General features: G+C 35.4%; 1 protein-coding gene across 2 annotated transcripts in view; it reads left to right on the top strand.

Moving 5' to 3' along the window:
• WDR7 (WD repeat domain 7) overlaps positions 1 to 15,588 on the top strand; it is a 286,826-nt gene that overhangs the window by 78,573 nt on the left and 192,665 nt on the right. Inside the window, exons 16-19 of one of the 2 annotated variants that reach the window (XM_037508477.2) lie at positions 294 to 1,063; positions 2,290 to 2,378; positions 11,743 to 11,841; positions 14,246 to 14,364. In XM_037508477.2, coding sequence (XP_037364374.1) covers positions 294 to 1,063; positions 2,290 to 2,378; positions 11,743 to 11,841; positions 14,246 to 14,364 — 1,077 coding nt within the window. The remainder of the gene's footprint in view (positions 1 to 293; positions 1,064 to 2,289; positions 2,379 to 11,742; positions 11,842 to 14,245; positions 14,365 to 15,588) is intronic. The other variant, XM_054694021.1, reaches the window with a different exon arrangement.

Genomic DNA, 15,588 nt, shown 5'->3' with positions numbered 1-15,588 from the left:
CTCAGGGAGTAAAGAGATTCCTTGCTTCAATAGTAAACTTTTTTATTTCCTTGTTTTTTAAAAATTGACAATTTTATAGTTGTCCTAGCATACCTTTTTTCTTAACTGTGTTAAGTCCGTATCTTTTATATGTTGATCATTAGCAAAGTTATTTGAGTTACTTTTAATGATCTAGGCACCTTACAAGGCAGTTTAAGATGCATTTAAATTCCTCTGACTGTTTATTGCTTGTTAAGGAATATATGAGATCAAACACTTTAATGATAACACTCTCTTAAAAATATTTATTGCAGGGAAATTTACCTAAATATTCTCATAACTCCCTGATGGTTCAAGCAATAAAAACAAACTTAACAGACCCGGATATACACGTGCTCTTCTTTGACGTGGAAGCGCTGATTATTCAGCTCCTCACCGAGGAAGCCTCCAGGCCGAACACAGCACTTATTTCCCCGGAGAATTTGCAAAAAGCATCTGGCGGTTCAGACAAAGGGGGCTCTTTCCTAACTGGAAAACGAGCAGCAGTCCTCTTCCAACAAGTGAAAGAGACCATCAAAGAGAACATAAAGGAGCATCTCCTGGACGATGACGAGGAGGACGAGGAGACAATGCGGCAGAGAAGGGAAGAAAGTGACCCTGAGTACCGGGCCAGCAAATCGAAGCCACTGACCCTGTTAGAATATAATTTAACTATGGACACAGCCAAACTCTTCATGTCCTGCCTTCACGCCTGGGGTCTGAACGAAGTTCTGGATGACGTCTGTCTGGATCGTCTTGGAATGCTGAAGCCCCACTGCACGGTGTCGTTCGGTCTCTTATCCAGGGGAGGTCATATGAGCCTGATGCTTCCTGGTTATAATCAAGCTGCTGGTAAACTACCTCTCGGGGAAGCAGAAGTAGGAAGGAAGCCGCCAGCAACAGAGGGAGTAGGAAAAGGAACTTATGGGGTGTCCCGAGCTGTCACCACCCAACATCTCCTGTCTATCATATCCTTGGCAAATACCTTAATGAGTATGACCAATGCCACTTTTATTGGTGATCACATGAAGAAGGGCCCTACCAGGTGTGACCACGAGAGCTTGATTTTATTCTTATGTTTAAGAAAAATCTGTTTCCTGTTGTCACTGTTTCTTACTATTTTTTTTTTAGCTCTACACACTTTAATGTGTTTGTGTTATTCGTTTCTCCTTTAAATTTAAGGATACAGTATTTGAAACAGAGTATATTCTGTGCTCAGCCATATTTAGTAGCTCTTTAAAAAAAGCATTTGGAATGAGGGCATAGTCACAGTTTAGCTTTAATAAATGAATCATAGATTAGTTCTTCATAAATATAATCTTAGCGTTGCATCTGCTTCAAGTTTTCAGTAACATTCTATCCAAAAATGTATATTTGATTGAATGCTTCTTACTATGACTCATGGAATGAAAGACCTGTGTGAAGTATAATTAGGATTTTCCGAAGGTAAAAGAGAAAGTGACTGTTAAGTACAAAAGAGGAGTATTTTAATATTTCTAGAATACCTAAGCTAAATTGCTATTTCTTTTTTTCAGAAATCTGGAAGACAACTTTATAAACTGGTTTTATTATATACTTTTGAAAGTTGATCATATTAATAATTTTTTTTTAATCAAACAAATACTGAAGTAGCACTTACCATGTCTCTGGCTCTATGGTGGATACTATCTCGTTAATGCTCTTGATCCTATGAAGAGTGTACTTATGTTATCCCTTACTATAGATGAGGAGGCTGAAACACACAGAGAGGAAGTGACTTGCCCAAGGTCACACAGCTAGGTAGTGGTAGAGACAAAATTCAGAACAGACTTAGTCTGCCTTTAGAGTCCAAGCTTTCTTCATGTCTTACTACATTTTTCACATTTTAGGACTACTTTTAAACCCAGTGTGTATTGTTCCCTGAATTTATTTGCACAACGATATATAATAGGCTAAAATCTCAGCGCATTATAATGAGGGATGAAGGACTAATTATTATATTTATCAATCAGTAATAATACATTAAAGTAAGACTATTAAGCTAGTATAAAGCATAAATTGTAGATACTATTTTTATGTGATACTTACTATTTAATTTATCATATTAAAATTTGAAATGGAAAATATTAATAGGTACAAAACAAAGCCCCCATCTTTTTGGAACAGTGAATTGAAATGTTCTTTATTTGTTCTTTTTTGCATTTCATTTGGAACTAGAAAGTTTAATATTTTAAGTGGCTTTATAAACAAAAAATATAAATCTATATATGTATTTTTTTTTGTTTTTTAAAGGCCGCCTAGACCAAGCACCCCAGACCTTTCTAAAGCAAAGGGTTCTCCCCCAACTTCCAGTAATGTTGTACAAGGACAGATTAAACAAGGTAAAATTACATTATCTTTTAAAGTGTTATTACAAAAGAAAACTTTATTAAATAAAATTTTAAATGTATGGTCCCTTATTGTTATTATATCAGTCATTCGTAATTGTAATCTTAATTCTTTCTTTTAAAATAATAGTATAGTAAAAACTTTGAATATTTCCATATTGTTTGTGGAAATACCTTAAAATTTTTTTTCAATTAAAGTAACTGGTTTATAATGGTTTTTTGCTTTGATTTATATTTTATAGGTTCAGGAGTGCATCATTATATGTCAGCATTATATATATACACACACACATATATATATATATATATAATATACATCTGTACATAATACATTATTTTCATCACTAAAAATCTAATTCCATCCATTGAGTCACCATAGAGTTGACCCCTTTAGCTAATTTACTCACCTTCTTCGTCCTTCCTTTCTAACAATCACTGATTTCGTCTTACAGCTTTGTTTTTGCTTTACTTAGTTTATTTGTTTTGTTTTTGTATGACATGAGTGAAATCATAGTGTTGGTCTTTCTCTGACTTTACGAGCCGTCACCCACCCAGTCCTATCTCTGTTGTTTCAACTTTCACTATGGCTGAGTAGGATTCCTGTGTCTGTCCACACCATCCTTCTTTGTCCTGTCCTGCGCCAGTGCACATGCAGGCTGTTCTAACTCTTGGCTGTTGTGAATAATGCTGCAGGAAACATAGGGGTGCATGTATCTCTTCTGATTAGTGTTTTCGTATTTTTCAGGTAAATACACAGAAGCTGGATAATTGGATAAAACTAAATCTTATTAAGTAATTGACATGACATTTCAGCTCTAGAAATTGAGGAGACTTAGCCTATGTATTATCATAACATTTTATTTGTCTCAGGTTGTTAAAAGAGAGAAAAGTTGTTACAATCCAGATGTAAAGATGGATGATTAAGATGTCAGTTAAAAATAAATCAGATTTATTTAGAAATTGATAAATGGGTATATTTCAACATAATTTCATTGTTCTGTCTTTGGCCTAATTTTTATGCATTAAGGGCACCTTAACTTGGCACCACTAATGCCTTAATTATGTGTATCTTGAGTTTAAAAGTTATACAGATTTTAAACTACATTTAGAAATGTTTTAATTCCAATTTCCACACAATGACTGTTCCTCTGCCATTTGCCCATAGTTCATGCATTGAAAGTCACAAATGAAAGCCCTTGCTTTTTAATTAAATCATCTTATACCATAACTTTTCTCTATAGCTTTGCTTTTCATTAAGGTGTAGAAGAGGAGGATGGTTGAGTTTCCCTTTATTTTCCTTTATAATCATTTTAAGACTGACAGATGAGCTAATGACTGGAATTGGGAGTTGGAGATCACTTCTCCTTAGGAGCTTTCCTCATGCCAAGACTTGGTGCTGACTCACATAATGATAAAAGTAGTAAAGAAAGCAAGAAAGAAGAGGTGGGTTAATGGAGGTTCTGCTGGCATATGATGACATTTTAGAATATTCGTTTTTCCTTTGTTTTTTTTTTATTTTTTAAAGATATATTTATTTTATGCATACAAGAATGGGGTACAGGCCAGAGGTGCAGGGGGTGAGAGGATTCACCAGAGACAGAGTGGGGAACAGAACAGGCAGACTGACTGAAATACACTGCTGAGGGGAGCAGCGGGCAAGACAGGAGAGGTCTGCCTCACCATGTGGGTAGCTCCTGGCTGGGGATCGAATTAATGCTGCAGTGGCTGCAGATAGCTTCATAGTGCTGTGCTTAACCCCTTGCACCACCATGGAGGCTTTTTCCTTTGTTTTTTTTCAAAGGACTTTAAGAGTGAATGAATAATTCTGTGAGATATTAGGTAAACAATAGGCTTCTAACTTCATATGAGAATTTTCTCCTTTCCAAGCACAGGTACTTTTCTCTTAGTTATTTGATTATTTGGCACTTACTTTAATATCCTCAAATGATGTGCTTGACTTCCAGTATCAGGTCTGTCTGTGGGCTCCTTATTATTATGGGAGATCAGTTCCCACAGTTTCTACACCACTCTCAACCTTCATTTCCAGTGCACGCAATCTCTCCTTCCCTTTCCTTGTGCTCTTATAAAATTTATATATTTTTATCGTCATTTATATTAAGTTATTTAAGATTCATATAGTTTTGGTTAGGTAACTTTTCATATTTGAATATGTGTGAAGTATATACCAAGAAAGGAGCACAAAATGGAATTAAACAACTCTGATTTTTTATAAACTAAAAACATCTTGTAGTTGTATTCCTGAATGATCAAATACCCAGAAACAGATCAAGAAGATGTGGTATAGATACGCAATGGGAAATTATTCAGTGATCAAAAAGACAACTCATGCCATTTGTAACAGCATGGATGGAGCTAGAAGGAATAATGCTAAGTGAAATAAGCCAGAAGGAGAAGGATAAGTACTGGAGGGTATCACTAGTATGTAGAATGCAGGGAAGCCAAACTAAGGGTCAGATAAAGACAAGCTTAAAAACTAACCCTGGAAGGCTGACTACCGAACTGAAGCATCCAGAATGGGGAGAGGATGTCGGGGGGCGGGGGGGGGGTTAAGGGAAAGAGGGAAGGAAGCACAATGGACTGTTGTGCTGAACTGGGGGTGATTTGCTGGTGGATGTACTATGGGCATCCTCATATTACCTCAACTAAATAAATCATAAGTAAAATGAATAAATTGTTGTAAGTATATTATTTTTATAATGTGAAAATTCTGTTTTGTAGAGTTTTAATATATTTAGAGCATATTTCAGGGAGACAGGGAAATGGTTTACATTATAGTGGTGTGATTAGGATACAATCAGTATCTTTTCACTCTAGATTTCTGCCTTTTCTCCAATAACATGTATTTATTTTATAAATGCATTGAAAATATCTTCCAGATTACCCAATACAAATACGAAGTGGCACCGCCTACTCTTTCCTTTGGCTAGTTTAAAGCTTTATCTAGGATTGATTCCTGATAGACATTATTTGTTGTCATCTTCTTTCTTATCTTCATTATCATTCTTTATCATCGATGTTCATTCTTTGATTCATTTTTCACCCTCTGCAATCATAGTAGATACAAGTGATCCTGTGTAATTTGTGATATTGTCATGATGCTATTGATACTTAAATACTTCTCTACCATTGTGGTATCGAACTTGTTCACTTGGTTAGACCAAGGATTTTAAAGTTGGAATGTCTCAGCGAAATAAGCCAGAAAGAAAAAGAAAAATACCGGATGGTCTCACTCATAGCAGGAATCTAGAAAACTTAAATAAGGGACCAGGAAAATGAATAACTATAAGAAAGTGAAAATCAAAATCAACAAAAAACTATGAACCAGAGACACTTTTTGGGGGGTGGGGGGTGGGAGGGGAGGGATTGGGATCAGAATGGGGGGGTTGCAATTGTATGGGGAATATAAAAATAAAAGTTATTATTAAAAAAAAAAGTTGGAGAGAAAAAAAATAAAGTTGGAATGCCTTAACACTGAGTTTTGAGAACACTGAAGAAGCCACTGAGATTTGAGACTTTTCTAAAACATTTACTTAAGGTAACAGTTGTAGGAATTTCCATCTGGAATAGCACAGATGCTTGCCTTTTAGAGCAAATGTAGGTCAGCAATCTGCTGTGAGAGTTACAAGGTAAAATCCTTCAGGGTGACATTATGAAACCTACTTTCTCTTTGAATGTTAAAATGAAAATATGATGTGATTATTTCTTTGGCAAAAATATTGGTTTAGCATTTTTTTCCTCCAGACAATTCTATCTGGGAGATTAGGAGATGTGTGCTCTAAGTAGCTTGCAGATGTATGCTCTCTTGAAGTTTTTATACATCAAGTACTAACCCATGAACATACACAACAAATTTAGGGTAAGAAATAAGGCCTCTGACTGTAATTCAGCTGTTATATTGCTATATATTTTATCTTTCTGCTCAGACACCGTTTACCTCTTTTAAACATTTTCCTCTTTCCTGTGTTTTCTTTTCCCACTCCTGCTGTAGTGTGTGTTGGTGACAATCCATCTTTCAAGTTGGGTTGCAAACATAAATATGCTCCTTTTTGATAAACTGTCACTTACATGTTGGTTAATTCTTGTTCGGGGACAAAATTATCTATATGGTATAAAGATGTTAGCTGAGGATTGGACCTTCATAGACATTTGGGCCAGAGAATAAAGATGATGTTGATGTATAGCTAACATAATTTCTCATAAGCAATATCAGGATATTTCATCGGAAAATGATTTCCACATAAGAAACCTCACCAGAGGTTTAATTTTTCTAACAGTCGCCTAGTTAATTCAGTGTTTGCCAGTAATTGACATTTACTGACAGTCATGGACTTTTTGATGAAGACAGTATATATTTATTAGATACTATTTTGCAGTTTATAAAACATCTCACTTGAGAACAGGGATCAGAGGTGTCAAACAACTAAATTTTTGTTCACAGTCAGACAGCCCTAAATCTGCTGCCGGCTATAGGCTTTTCTGCATTCTGATGCACTGTACTTCTCTGCATCAGCTCAGTAATCTCAGGGAGTAAGTCTCTGGTCCAGGTTTGTAGTGCTTAAGGTTATGTTGCATTATTTGTAAATTGTCTGGCCTTAGAAGAGGTCGTCATTGTTAAATTATCTCAGGAATCACTTATGGAAATGACCTGATAGTTTCTTGTAAACCTCTTCCAGGGCCTGTGAGGAAAGACTCAGTACATATAGCAGGTCAATGGATGGACCTAAGCACCCCTTAAAATTTTGTCTGAACTTAAGTGCCTTTTAAAAAATGGTTTATGACTTTGGTTTGCCTTGGAAGCTAAAAGGACAAGAACGTTTTTTTTTCTCTTTTGTTCACTGATTTATTACAAGTTTTGGGAACAGTGGCTTTACACGTGGTTGGACAATAAACATTTGTTGAATGAATCTAGAGATAAGTTCTTTTTATGCTTCTAGAGTCAATATGTCAGTAAGTAGAACTGAGACTGTAAGGGTTGACAAAAGAAATCCCTGCCTTTTAGAAGCTTATATTTAGTGGAGAAAATCTAGAAGAGGACAGTTTATGATAATTTATTAATTGGTTACTTACTTGCTTTTCCTACCAGACTCTGAGCATCTTAAGGGTGCATCTTTGTCTGATCTTTGTGACTTTTTGAAATGAAAATGCAAAATATTGTTTTTTAAAATTGAAACAACATTGTACTATAACATGTGCATAATTATTAACCAACATGTGTACACAGTGCATTAAGTTTACTACCAAAAGTCCAAATCTATCCCTCACCGTACCATTGTACACCTTCCCCCTATTCCCTACTGTTCTCCTGGCACCCTCTTTGTGAGTTTTTAATATGCCTAGACCAATAACTAGCAAATGGTAGGTACCAAGTTAATTTAATGAAGGGGAAACTTTTAATAGCTTTAGTATGTCTAATTCAAATTGGTGTTTATGTTGTAACTTTCTCTCTGCTTGGTTTTTGTTTTCATTCATTTGTTTAATTTGATTATTAGTAATAAGGATCTATTTTAAGGTAGGTTTGTTTTTTTTTTTTTTTCCCCAACTCTGGCCAGAATAAAATTTGGCTAGGATAAACTTATCATTATATCTGAACTTCTTCCAATTCTGATTGTAATTCAGTGGTGATCTGGAGATTAAGTAGCGTTAATGCATTTTTTAAAACATCAGCACATTTGTATTTTATCTTGATATATGTCTATCAGAATGCCATCGTGGGGCATTCATAAAACTCGTTCTGTTTTATCCTTGTCCTTTCCATTGCCTGCCTTCTGCTCCCTATTGTACGCTTCCTTAGGTATTCATGCTCTCCATTTGCAGTGTTTTAAGGATGATCTTTTTCCTTATCCTGTTGGATTAATTTATGTTAATGCTTCATGTTGATTTAAAAGATGACTGGGATGTTCATTTACCTGCAACATAAAAGTTAAGACACAAAGGAAGTTTATGAAAAGGCAAATGTTCCTTTAAGATCTCTGAATTAGTTGGACCCTGTGTGTCTTGCATTTATATTATGTTCTGAGTGGCGCTACAAAGTTGCCTAATTTTCATATATTTTTCTCTTCCTCCTTCTCTATCCTTTTCTTCTTAAAGTTTTATGTTACCATATAGCACTTTAGATGATGATTCATCATTAAATAATTTTATTCTTTTTTTTTTTAGTGTTAAGTTTTGAAAAAAACTTAGTAATTTGCATATTGTGTTTGGTTTTCTGTGCTTTCTAGATTCCTTTTTTTTCTTTCTTCAAAATGTATTCAAAGGGCTACTTGTGTTCCTGTACTGGGAGGCTGATACATTTTGGACCAATATGTGGAAAGCACCTCAAGTACTTGTGCCCAAGCATGTTAGCTTTCTGTCCTATATGTATTTTTTATATTACAGTGATAGTGGGGATAAAAGGAGTTTAGAATCAGATCTCAAACAAAGACTTAAATACTCCTGTTCAAAGACAGAAACTATGGATACATTGTAATATTGAGTACTGTGTATATGCTATATAAAGAGAAGCCAGAGCGTATGTGAAGAGATATGTGTGTGTCTATCTATCTATCTATCTATCTATCTATCTATCTATCTATCTATCTATCAATCACACAATTTGCTTTAGTTTCATCTGTCTTTTCATGTAAGAGTAAGTAGTTAAAGAGGCTCTTAGCCGCAAAATTACTTTAAAGACTTTTCCAAGTAAAATAAGAGAACTTGTGTTATTATTGGTGTCAGTTCGGTCACCATTTTGAAGCTGTGCTTTACTAATCTTTAATAAGGAACAAACTGGTAGTAGGTACAGCAGCCTTTCTGTTTTAAGAAGTCAAATGCATGCCTATGCTTTATGGTATAAAACTTTGCTGTTCAGTGCTATACATCACTTCTTCAGATTTATTATTTGTCTTTAAATCTTGGGCTTTTCATTTTGGAAGTGGTACTTTTTCCTTCTAATTTTTGTTCCTGTTTTCCTCCCTATATGTTGACTATTTTAAAAGCTCTAGCGGACTTTCATTTTAATAGTCTCAGTTATGAAAGTTCTAGTTTCTGTATTTTCACCTATGAGGTAGTCTGAGTAAATTAATTTTTTTGGTGGTGATGCAGAGATTTTTCAATTATAGAAAATATTATTCCTTGACTTTCATTGCACTGCTTTTAATGGCCAGCAAATTTACTAAAGGAAGGTATTAATGTCTTTTTCTATATGCAATGTCATTTGAATAGGACACCAAATATATACCTAGAATTTGTTTATTTCTCTCGTTAAAAAGTTACATATATTAAACATTATTCTGTTAACTCATAATATATTGTAGTAATTTTGCTAGAAACATTTCTAACGACCTTTAGATTTGACTTAGAGAATATAGTTTCCACTGCTTATTTGATTTAGCTATCAGTCCTAAACTTTTATTTACTTATACTGAATTTCCTCAGTCTGTCATTCTAGTTTCCTTTAAGAATTAAGGATAAGGGCCTCCCCTGGTGGCGCAGTGGTTGAGCGCTGGGCTTGCGAAGCTCCCCGCAGCCTCTGCAGCATTGGTTCGGTCCCTGGCCACCGGTGAGGGTCCCACATGGTGTGACAGACCTCTCCTGCATGGTGTGACAGACCTCTCCTGCCGTGCTCACTGCTCCCCTCAGCAGTGTATTTTGTCAGTCTGCTTGTACTGCTACCCGCTCTGGCTCTGGTGAATTCTCTAATCCTCCCACGCTTCTGACTGTACCCAGTGCTTGTATAAATAAATAAATCTTTAAAAAAAATAAAAAAAGAATTAAGGATAAAACCAGACAGAGCTGAAGTATAATAATAATTTCTCCTTTTAAAGTGTGAAATTAGAGGAAAGTCTTAATTGTTGGTGTTAGAAACCACCAAAGGAACTTTCTCAACAATCTTGGTAGATGAAAGCTGTAACCTGAAAATTTATTTCTTGCCACCATGGCTTATCTACTTTTTGCATGGGGAAATGAATATTTTTAGGCCATAATAACTGAAATTATAATTAAAAATGATCAAAAGAAAAATACTCAATGGACTATAGAAATATTTGGAACTTCTTTGCAAGGTAACAGTGGAATTCTTTGATCTCATGAAGTATACAATTAGGAGCAACTCTGTTGCTTTTCTAAGGTAACATAATAATTGTAATTTCATAAAGAACTAAAAACAGTTCTCTTATAATAAAAATTTATAATTTCCCAGCTAAAATGTTCATGTGTTCAAGATCTGTTTCTTAGGTTTACAGAGTTGGATTTTCTGGTTTTTATTACTGTTCATGTACTTCTTTTAGTTCTACTGTTTAGCTCACACGTGCCTGATTGTCATTATGATGCATTCGTGTGGAAATTATGAAAAGTTGTTGTCATGCAGCTGTCCTGTAGGTACAAAAGAACTTCACTGCATGAAAAGCAAACATATCATTCAGCAGACAATGCTTAATCTGTTCAGGAGCCCAAACCTTTTGCTGTTCAATGACAGAAGAAAGGAGAGGGATTAATTTGAAGATGCTTGTGCATGACATATGGTAATTTCTCCATAGGAAGGAAGTGTCAAACGGTGACCTCTAAATCTTAACGTTGACCTCCAGTTGTAGAATGTCTGTGCCATACGGTCCTTTTGCCTTTTCATATGATAATTTAAGCTGAAACATTTTCTGGTGACATAACTTTTATAGGGGTGGGGGGTGATTTGCATCTATTCTATAAGGATTATAACATGCACAGTAATTATTTTTGGACTGTAAAGCATTTGCAGCATAAATATATTTTTTATACTGCAAAGAATGAGCCTATATTTGGATTTATTTAACGAGAGTTCAGTATAGTATTCATATTCTGTATAAGTTGGTATATTTTAAATTGAATTTTTATAATATGAGGGTATAAAATTGAAATGATCTTCAGGGATATTGGTTTGAGATTAAAAAATAATCTGCCCATCCTTTTAGGAAGTAAATTATTAGAAAAAAAATGTAATCGACAACCTATGAAGATGTATTCTAAATATTGAATTACGTATTTGCTAATTCTTAATATGTTTATTGTCATCTTTCATTATAGCCCTAGTTATTTTTAGAACTTTTTTTTTGTACTAGCTGACCTATCATTCAACTATATTATTAAATAGATTTTTGATTTTAAGAGGAATTTGAACTACATTGTGATAACTATTCAATAAAATATACCATTTCCCCTCTGTAATCCTTAACAATCACACCTTTCTGATTAAAACATCATTTTTTAGTTCTACATTTCCTATATCTTGCCCACTTTGTTTTTCATTCTTCACTAATACTGAGCTTTTTTTCAGAAACTGCTGTACCTCAGTTCTCTCCTTTTTATTTCTTCTCTTTCCCTCTGCAAGTTGCTGTGCCTGTCGTTTCTGCTCGGTCTGACGCTGATCACTCTGGCTGTGACCCTGCTCCTCCTCCTGCTTTACATTCCTGTTTCTTAGTAAATGAAGGTATTCACTCTCAACTTCCTAACAACTATCCTTCAGTCTGTGCTTTATTCTGATATGACATGTTCTTTTAATCTGATTTATACATTCACCTGCTTTGTTATGTGTACAACCCTAAAGGTTCAATTTTATATCTGCATTTGCCAATGTCAATGTCAAGGACCAGTTGTAAAAGTATAAGGTCATTCCTGGCTGATGTAGACCGTGTTTCCTGTGATCTGCTAAAGAAGTGCAGAGATGCTTGTCTTTGATGTGAAATAGGTATTCAAAGGTAGACCGTTTCTCATGATGGCATTTGCCTCTGGCCTCTAGTGTCAGAGCCAATTAATTTATTTTACCTGTATCAATACTCTGTGACATTCTTTGCCCCCTTCATACACTAGGTGCACTGATTAGAGGAGAACCTGATGGGTCCTCTTAATCTGCATTCTCATTTGCAAAGTCTTCAGATTGATGATTATCACCAGTCATAAACAGATAGGAATTCACTTATTCTCCTTACTATTTCTCTTTCTGGCCAACTCAAAAATCCATAATTTCCATTTTTAAATTGAAAAAAAAAAAATGTATTTGGCTACCCTACTCTCCCGGTGGAGTAATACTAGTAGGAAGTACATTTGGAGCCTAGAAACTGAGTGGAATCCATGAACCTTAGTTCCCTGAGAGTCATTTGGGCTCATGTACACTGTCTGGAAGCTTAGTAGAACTTGTGAGCTCTGAGTTGTTTATCTGCTCTCTTCATGGTGGGCTCAAGCTTCACCTTTGCATAATATACAAAGGGGGAACTTCACAAAATCTCAACTCTAACCCAAACTCTCATCTCTAACTCTAATCTCTATTGATTCTGTGTCTTCACTGAAATGCTATATTATCATTTCATTCAAATGGAAATAATGGTGCAAAACCTGTAAAGTGCAGAGCCCTATTCCTTTAGGAAGAAAACATAGGCGCTTAAAAGTATTGCTGTGTTAGGTTAGTTTCCTTGTCACAGATCTGTACTAAGGTTTGTATGTGTAGGCTAGACTGTAGCAAAAATAATTAGGGTCATATTTGTTACACTGTTAGAAAACATACACATTTGTTAATTAAAAAATTAGCCATTAGAATTGAGACCTAGGTGAGAATCAACACATTAACATTTACTCATAACTGTACTTCATACATATATACACCTCTGTTGAAAATAAATTACAACATAAGATGTGCAGGCTAGTCATCTTAAATAATATGATTATATATTCTGAGTTGATGAGAATTTCCTTGCTGAAAGGATGAATCTTTAGGTAGGCTTGTCTCCGCTCACTTTTTTTTTTTTTTAAAAACAATCCCAGCAAACATTTTGAATTCTACAGTAGGGTTTTTATTGTTGTTGTATAAGATGACATTCAGATTATTTCAAAATACCTATGATCACAGATAATTCACAATGTAATATGGTAGTTAACGATTTTTCTGTATCCAGTTTTAATTGTCTTTAAATATTTTCCCACAGAGCTAATAGTAATTATTGTGGATTAATGGTGACTTCATAGATAATGAAGGCATTTATTGTGTTTGTATTTCTCATAACTTTTAAAGTAGGATGAAATGATTACCTGGGAATGTCTGGATACCAATACTTTTAAATATTACTGTGATTTATAGTTTACAGTTACATAAATCTTCTTTATAAAACCAAGTTTCATATTGTGAATTAGGATTTTGGGAAACATAACTTTTATTCCCTCAGATTATAGTTAGTGAGCCTCAAAATTTTATAAAGTTTGCAATGTCTGGTTTTTATTTTGTAGAATGAATTCAATTTTCCTCTCAAAATTGGTGTTATGTTACTTATTTCAGTTATGATTTGTGATTAAATGACTGGTTCATTTTCTAAGAAATGGGATCATTAAGTGCCTTAGTTACAGACCCTCTGACAGAGAAGGAAAGTAATCTCTGTTGACTGACAGTGGTGACACACACAGGTGGGCAGGCCTTAGAGACCAGCTTGTCCTCACATGTCTTTGTGAATATCCTTTTAAGTGAATGTGCTTTTAAATGTCAAGGCCGAGTACATGTTTATTTCTATACTTTCCCATCCCTGAATGTATATTTTCTTTTAGAGAGACTATTTAGAAATGTGTTTTCCTGGTGGACATCTACATACTTTATGAGAAAACTTATTTTTGTTATAAAACTTGGGGAGTTCTTGTAAGTCCCAGTTACATGATCTAGAGATGAAAAACATTTGCTGTAATTCTTTGTACAGAATGTCTAATAATAAATTGAGATCATTTATAATATAACTTATCAGACTTGCTCTGTGTGTGTGTGTGTGTGTGTGTTGGGTATACTTATAGAAAGAGAATTCTTTGAAAGGGGACTTCCACAACGTCTAAAGTGTGTGTGACATGTTGCCTTTCAACAGGGTGGAGCCAGCTGGCCGCCATGCACTGTGTCATGCTGCCGGACCTGCTGGGCTTGGACAAGTTCCGGCCCCCTCTTCTCGAAATGCTGGCTCGCAGGTGGCAGGATCGATGCTTGGAGGTAATGTTGTGGTGCTGTGGGTAGAAACGAAAAACATTAAAAAGGCACTGGACTCATGTAAATTTGAAAAAAAATTCATTGTTTGCATGGGTTTTTGATTTTCAGCGTACACACAACACGGCAGTGTTCCGGATTGCTTGTTTCTTCACTTTTTTTGTTTTAATCCAGTGACTTGTTTGGTAGAAAGTTTCATATACTGTGTGGACTGCCTCTCATGCACTTGTTTTTTACACACATGCACATATACCTACATCCATCCCCAAACCACACACTCAGATATAATCACATCCAATCTAAGCAAATAGCCATAATTCAAAGGTAGAGTCTGCGTTATAATAAAAGAAGGTCTTTGGAATTAGAAGAAACCTAGGTTTAACTATCAGCTCTGCTAACTATTAACTTTGTGATCCTGGGCAATTTACTTAACTTATTTGAAGAACATTTGTAAAGTGGGCATCAATATATAATTATCATGGGATTGCTATTAGGATCAAGCAAGATATGCAAGTAAAACAGGAAGTACAGAGGCTGACACATGGTAGGAGCTCAAAAAATAATAACTATTTTGTGTTAATGTATTAGATATTGCTTAGAATATAACATCACCAGGGACTTGCAAATGTTTTATAGAAGTTTTCCTTATTATGGTATTTGACCTTTGTAGATACAGAAATTTGTGCCATTCAAAATTTTTAATTTGGGCCTCCCCAGTGGCGCAGCAGGTTGAGCGCCATGCTATGAAGCTGTCCACAGCCTCTGCAGCACGGGTTCAATTCCCGGCCAGGGAGAAACCCACATAGCACGGCAGACCTCTCCTGCCTTGCCCGCTGCTCCCCTCAGCAGTGTCTTTGGTCTGTCTGCCTGTTCTGCTCCCCGCTGTGGCTCTGGTGAATTCTCTCACCCTCCCTTGCCTCTGACCTATACCCCAGTTCTTGTATAAATAAATAAATCTTTTTAAAAAAAAAGGTAAAAATTTTTAATTTACCAAACATAAATAAAGTATTTGACCATTCCTGGTCTCCCTTCCAATTCCAAGTAGGATTGCAGCATATTAAAGTTTTCATGGTTTTGTGTTGAATAGTATTTGAATTCACCTCAAAGGCCAGTTATAATTAAAAACTTATTTTGGTTCGGGCCTCCCCAGTGGCGCAGCGGTTGAGCTCTGGGTTGCGAAGCTGCCCGCAGCCTCCGCGGCGCCGGTTCGATCCCCGGCTGCTCCCCGGC

The sequence above is a fragment of the Talpa occidentalis genome, unplaced genomic scaffold (assembly GCF_014898055.3).
Source record: "Talpa occidentalis isolate TD23 unplaced genomic scaffold, MPIMG_talOcc4v2.1 talOcc4.13, whole genome shotgun sequence".
NCBI classification, from domain to species: domain Eukaryota; kingdom Metazoa; phylum Chordata; class Mammalia; order Eulipotyphla; family Talpidae; genus Talpa; species Talpa occidentalis.
The sequence above is the reverse complement of the archived record's forward strand: the minus strand, read 5'-3'. Positions and strand labels throughout refer to the sequence as shown.